Below are 6,000 nucleotides of genomic sequence, written 5' to 3' on the forward strand. Positions count from 1 at the left end.
TGCCCGTTTCCTTCAGTAGAATGTCCATCATTGTTCTAGCGTCCTTCACCATGAGATGTAGGTTTGATCTTAAGAAGCAGTATGTTGTTGCAAAAGATAGTCCACCACCTAGCGCAGAGCCAATCACGGGTAGCAATTTAACCGTCGACTCCAACGCCTCTGACATAACAATTCGTTTCAAGTAAGGTGCAAATTGTATTCCTAGTTTGGTAACGTCCTTCGTCGTGATTTTGAAAATGTCAAACGTTTTAAGTTTGTATTCACGCTTCAGGTCATCAACATTTTTCCCTGTATTTTCTGCCAAATCTTGTAGGTCGCTGTCGGTAATGCCTAATGTCTTTCGACAGAACTCAATCTCTTGGAGATCAAAAGGTAGTCCACTGTAAGAGAAACGCCGGGCACAGGTATTGCACCACCACACGCAGACTTTAAACCTGTCCATGCTAATCTTGATTCCAACGCACCCGTCTTATCTTTTATAAATTCCTTGGTATTGAATTGCAACGAATACATCACTGCTTCTTTCTTTAATCCAGATAAACTTTCGACGAGCCGTTCTATTAACTTCCCGAAGTCAAGATATCAGTGGTCAATCAATTTGCTTGATATCAAGTACACATCTTTTGATTTTACCGTCGACTTGCTAACGATCTTCTCACAATCATTCCTTATTTTCTTTACTTCGGCTTCAATATCATCCACGCCATCTAAATTTATATCAACTCTTGTGCGCACAAATATGAATACTTTGCCGGAATCATCGAGTTTCTCGGCAAAGTAAACTTCGTCCTCCGTAAATCTGTCGGACGCCATAATAACGTAGATATCGTAGGAATAGAATTTTATATCTTTATTTCTGATGTATTCTTTCCTAGGAAAAGTTTCAGTTCCAATTCCAGGTAAATCCCATAGTTGTAGGAATTTATTTCTTGGATGGGGATATGCTTTTGGTATAGAAGCTGTTTCAACTGATCCTATGGGTGCATAAGCTTGATCCTTCGGTGAGTGACAACCTCTTATTGCATTTAGGAAGCGCGATTTTCCAACACCAGTGCGTCCTAAAACTGCAACATTTACACGTTCATTTTCCCAACTGTCTATTTTTCTTTTCGTTAAAGTTGTGAAGTCTTTTTTGTTCAAACTGTTTTGAAGGTCTGTACCTTGCCACTGTAAAATGCTTTTGTTCTTTTCATCTTCCGACATGCCTTTTGTAGCTTCATTTACTAAATAATTATAAGAAGTAAAAGTTTAATTTTCAAATAGTTGATTTCTTATTATTCCGTTTCGAAGACTGAAGGAGCTTTTTAAGCATACTTTTGCTAGAATTTATACTGTATCTTCACAGATTTACTCAGTTAACTTAAATAAAAGGCAGTCGCTAATCACCCAACGACAAAGGACTACAATTTCTGTTATCTGTCAAAATATTGTGTAGCATGAAATTACACTTAAATGCATAGAGCCACATCTATATAAATGCCTTTACAAGCTTCCGCCCAAGCCCATCCCCAAATTCAATTTAAATGTATGACCCTTTTCTGCAGCTTATGATCAATTGCACAATAGTCGTTAATTCTAAGGTACAGTCCTTGGCTCGCGGAATTTGCCTTTTCCGCGTTATCACCGGTACAGATATTTACCCTTGGTGAAAATCGCGATGTTTTTTTTTTTCACATTGAACCACTACAGTAGACGGTGATAAATTGCGATGATTTTGTAAGACCCGCGATCTACTACACATAAAATGCCCAAGGCGATTCGCGATGAAAACTCACACCAGGTCGCTCTGAATCGCGATGGATCGCTGTGCATCACTGGCAGGGAACGCGAAATACTGGTAAGGCTAATATTTACACATTTAACCAGTGATATTACGTACTATTTGAAAAACCATGTTTATTGCAGATGTCTTAAAAACTACTTTACTTATAACAAATACGCTTTTAATAACTTAATTGCAGTAATATTTATAATATAAGTTTTACTTTTATCACGAAAACCTTGACAATAATAGGAATTAGATAAAAGCGGCGCCGTTAATTTAAATCTAGTTTATTTCCTTCAAATTGGTTTGCTACAATTATACTTCTTATATAAAAGAAGTATTTAATCTATTTTCATACGAGTATAAAGAACGGTCTGCCACGTTATTTGTTTAGCTATCATTGAAACATCACACACTGAATTGATAAAAGTTATTCAATAGTGTATCTAGACTTAACATTTGATAGTTTCTTAAGTATACAAACTTAACGAATATATTATATTTCTTAATTTTCCTACAAAACAAAGTAAAGTTTAACCAATTAATATTTCAGAGTGGAAAATGTTATCACACGTTTAATATACAGTATTTATTCAATTTATATGCAAAATAAATCATGTAATGCATTTTGTTGATGATAATGTTAAAAACATTATTAAATGTTCAACAAATAACATATAATAAACGTGCAAATTATACCAAGTGTATCATTTAAGGATCATATAGCGGCAAAAGTTGTCAATTATCCCCTTATCTAATGAAACGCGTTAAAGAGGCACCACAAAATAACTATATATTCTTTTTTATTTCCATGATGGTAATTATACGTGACTTACATGAAAAACATGAGATATACAAGAATTTAGTTTCATATTGACAGTGACGTAGATATGGCCAAGACAATGTGTTTAATGTATTAACAATTTATGAATTTAATGTAGTAATATGTACATAAATCAGTGTATTTAGTTAAAATTCAATCACATTTTGTTCCTGCAGTGTAAAAAAGCCATTCATCTATATTCTTAAAACTATGCTGAAACGAGATTGGCCGAATAAGTTTGCAGATAAAGTTGTGAAAACACATTTATTCAGAAAGGGCCTAAATTGTTAGCCTGAAAACTTGAAGTATAGCAGCATACTACCTGTATTGTAAGAACGATTTTCATGAACTTTATGTGCGCAAATATTGTAGGAAACTAGGTCGTGGTGGGTCTTTGAAACAACATTGAAATATCTCGTCATTGCGAAGGGTAAACACGTAGCCTTTACACTAACTTTAATATTATAAATACGAATGGAGTTTTTTTACCACTATCTGTAATATCAAATATATCTTGATTAGTTCCGTACATTTTAGACAATAATAAAGCTCTGAATACAGATTTCTTTTTTGCATATTATTACTGAAGTAGAAATATTCTTTATATCAAGAAACTCATACCATAGTAATGTCTATGTCCTTATTATTAAAAAAAAAGAATTAATGTCAACCGCATTGAATATAATGAAAAGTATAATTCAGTAACAAGATTTGTAATTTAAAAATACCATTTAAGAGTGCTGAATAAATCAAGTTTTAGTATTGAAATATTCGGCTAAAAGGAAAATTTAACACCTACTTTTACCTAACAAGTTAATATTTTTAAAGGCATACCTAGCACATAAAGAAACTACATTTTTTTCATGTATATATTCGTGCAACTATTGAATCAAGCGAGTTCCTAGTGCATTTTGTCTTTCTGTAATAGTGAAACTATTCAATTAAGCGAATCGTTGCTAATTTGCGTTTTCTTATAATTTTGTTTATTATCATCTTGTTGGAATTTCAACAAGTAATTCTGTACACAAAAACAAAGATTTTTATTCGCAAAATTAAAGGGTTACCTTATTCATTTCATGCTTTAAAGTTTTATTTTATTTATTTTTAACAGAAACAAGAGAAGAAAATTTGATGGCTATTTTTGAATTACATCCCTTTACTTCAAAAATTCCTATCTTTTAAACTTTTCCAAGTTTAGTTCATTTAATAATATTCATTTACTACCTAAATGTTTAGTTAACAATAATTGTTAAATAGTAAAATTTAGATTTTATAATAAGTTTGGTCTGCTTTTGCCCAATTATTGTAAATTTGATTGTAGTTTATGCATGTATGTCTACACTAGTGCAATGTTACATTCTCCTATTTAATTATAAATCAAAGCACTTATATAGAGCGCATGGACTGCTCGTATCAACTGCATATATATCATTAATTTAATGAATTTCTTACTACTTGTAAGAGAGGCTCTTTGTAATGTTCCCTATTCATTCAGTAGTGTTGTCATTTCTTGTACAAGTGAAACTCAATAATCTGATTTATCCTATTGTGTTATATTTCAATAACTGTGATTGTACGTTTAGGATAAAATCATTCATTTACTTTTTACATAAAACGGCCATTATAAAACAAACATAACATATTAGAAATGACAAGTCAAATAATGCCGTATTTATATAAAGATATTTGTTATCAAATTTTGTCAGTTAAATTTTACGTATAACTGAAAGGATTAGTGCAAAATATGTTTGAAACTATTATCATTAAAATGAAAAGCCATTTTTTTCATTTTTCCTACAAATTATCAAAGTTAAAATTCTAGTCCGTTTATATGCATTCTACACTATATGTAGCATTTATATCGTCTTTCTTACCTTTAAATCGCGGCGATCCACCCCAATTCACCGCGAAAGACCGGCATTTCACCGCGGTGCGCTGCGATATGTCTCCGCAATACACCGCAATCGATTTATTGATTTTGGTCGCGACGGAAGCTGTAAAATATATAATGGTGATGCAGGAAAAAAAACGCGCATCCCCGCGGCACATAAAATTGTTCGCGCTAGGTCCAATCGCGGGGAAGCACAGACTTTGAAAAATTCGCGAGCCAAGAACTGTACTTAACTTGACTGTACTTGACCTAAGGCACTGCAGAGTATTTTATTTTCTAGTTTACTTAGAGATTAATTATTTAGTAAATAGAAAAACGTGATCAATAATATGTTTTTATTATTAAATCTTCAGCCAGTGAAATATTTATAACACCAATAATGGTCATTATCATTACTATAATTGTTGTTGCTACAAATAATATTAATAATAATGTAAATTTTTTTGTATAAAAATAATTTTATTTATTTCCGAGAAATCACGTTATTGGTTGCTTAGCAAAACAATATGTTATAGTTATAGTATGTAATGCTCGTGTGTTACGAGGATATATCAGAACTAGGGGTACATCGAGGGTATTTTTCTCTGCACATATCGTCGAGGCCGGTAGGCCGAGACAGATATGTGCAGAGAAAAATACCGAGATGTACTCCTAGCTCTAATATATCCTCGTAACACACGATCATTACATATTATAACTGTTTTATCGCATTGTTTTATCATTAAAATTTATATATTATTTTCATTTAAATTTGTTTGTTATTATTTTTACACTTTTGATTCCCTTTCTGCGCCTCGCTGACTGAAACACGAAAACTTCTGTTTTAGAAAATGTGTTCCCCAGATAAAAGTATCGAACAGATTTCTGCACTGGTTTTAAACTTTGCATTTCATTGGCCAGACATATTGTAAAACATGTTGTTTTGTTTGTAAAAAAAAAAAAGAAAAAGAAAAAGAAACATTTGAGAAAACTCAGAATTTCATATATTTCATGATTGTATTTCTGAATTTGGCAATAACTATCGAGTCTTTGAAACATTCTAGTTAATTTATTCTTTTACTTTATAAATGTAGGTGTTTGTTATAATTCTGTAAACTGGTAATTGGAGCTAAAATCATCTTTTCTTTGAAAGGAAAAAATTATACTCCTTCGATAGGACCTGGCCACGGTAAGAGAAAAGGTGTTGCGATATATATCGGAACAATTTTACTGTGCTGATATATATCACAACAGTTTCTTTCTAATGAAACTCCATAGAGATTTCCGTGTTGACATATATCGTAACAGTTTTGTAAAATATCAGCACAGATTTTGTAGTAATAATGTGTGTTACCATGTTTAACATACTGTAAAGGTAAAGATCAAAGGAAAATTGCAGCACCATGCGATAAAGATTAATAACTGGTTCCATAGTTTTTCTTTATCTTCTAGGTACCGGAGTATTTGAAACCGGTTTCAAGCTAATACGCATGGTCAGGTAGTTTACTATAGATGCCGCTAAACCAGTGCTCTTCGTTCACT

General features: G+C 32.2%; 1 protein-coding gene across 1 annotated transcript; it reads right to left on the bottom strand.

Moving 5' to 3' along the window:
• Positions 1 to 582: 582 nt before the first annotated feature.
• LOC128546808 (T-cell-specific guanine nucleotide triphosphate-binding protein 2-like) lies at positions 583 to 1,203 on the bottom strand. The gene has a single exon (XM_053518161.1). The coding sequence runs from the start codon at positions 1,201 to 1,203 to the stop codon at positions 583 to 585; it is 621 nt and encodes a 206-aa protein (XP_053374136.1).
• Between the last annotated feature and the right edge of the window lie 4,797 nt (positions 1,204 to 6,000).

This window comes from Mercenaria mercenaria, chromosome 11 (genome assembly GCF_021730395.1).
Source record: "Mercenaria mercenaria strain notata chromosome 11, MADL_Memer_1, whole genome shotgun sequence".
NCBI lineage: Eukaryota > Metazoa > Mollusca > Bivalvia > Venerida > Veneridae > Mercenaria > Mercenaria mercenaria.

Coding starts and splice junctions, on each gene's coding strand:
- LOC128546808 (XM_053518161.1), bottom strand. CDS start 1,203: ATGTCGGAAGATGAAAAGAACAAAAGCATTTTACAGTGGCAAGGTACA.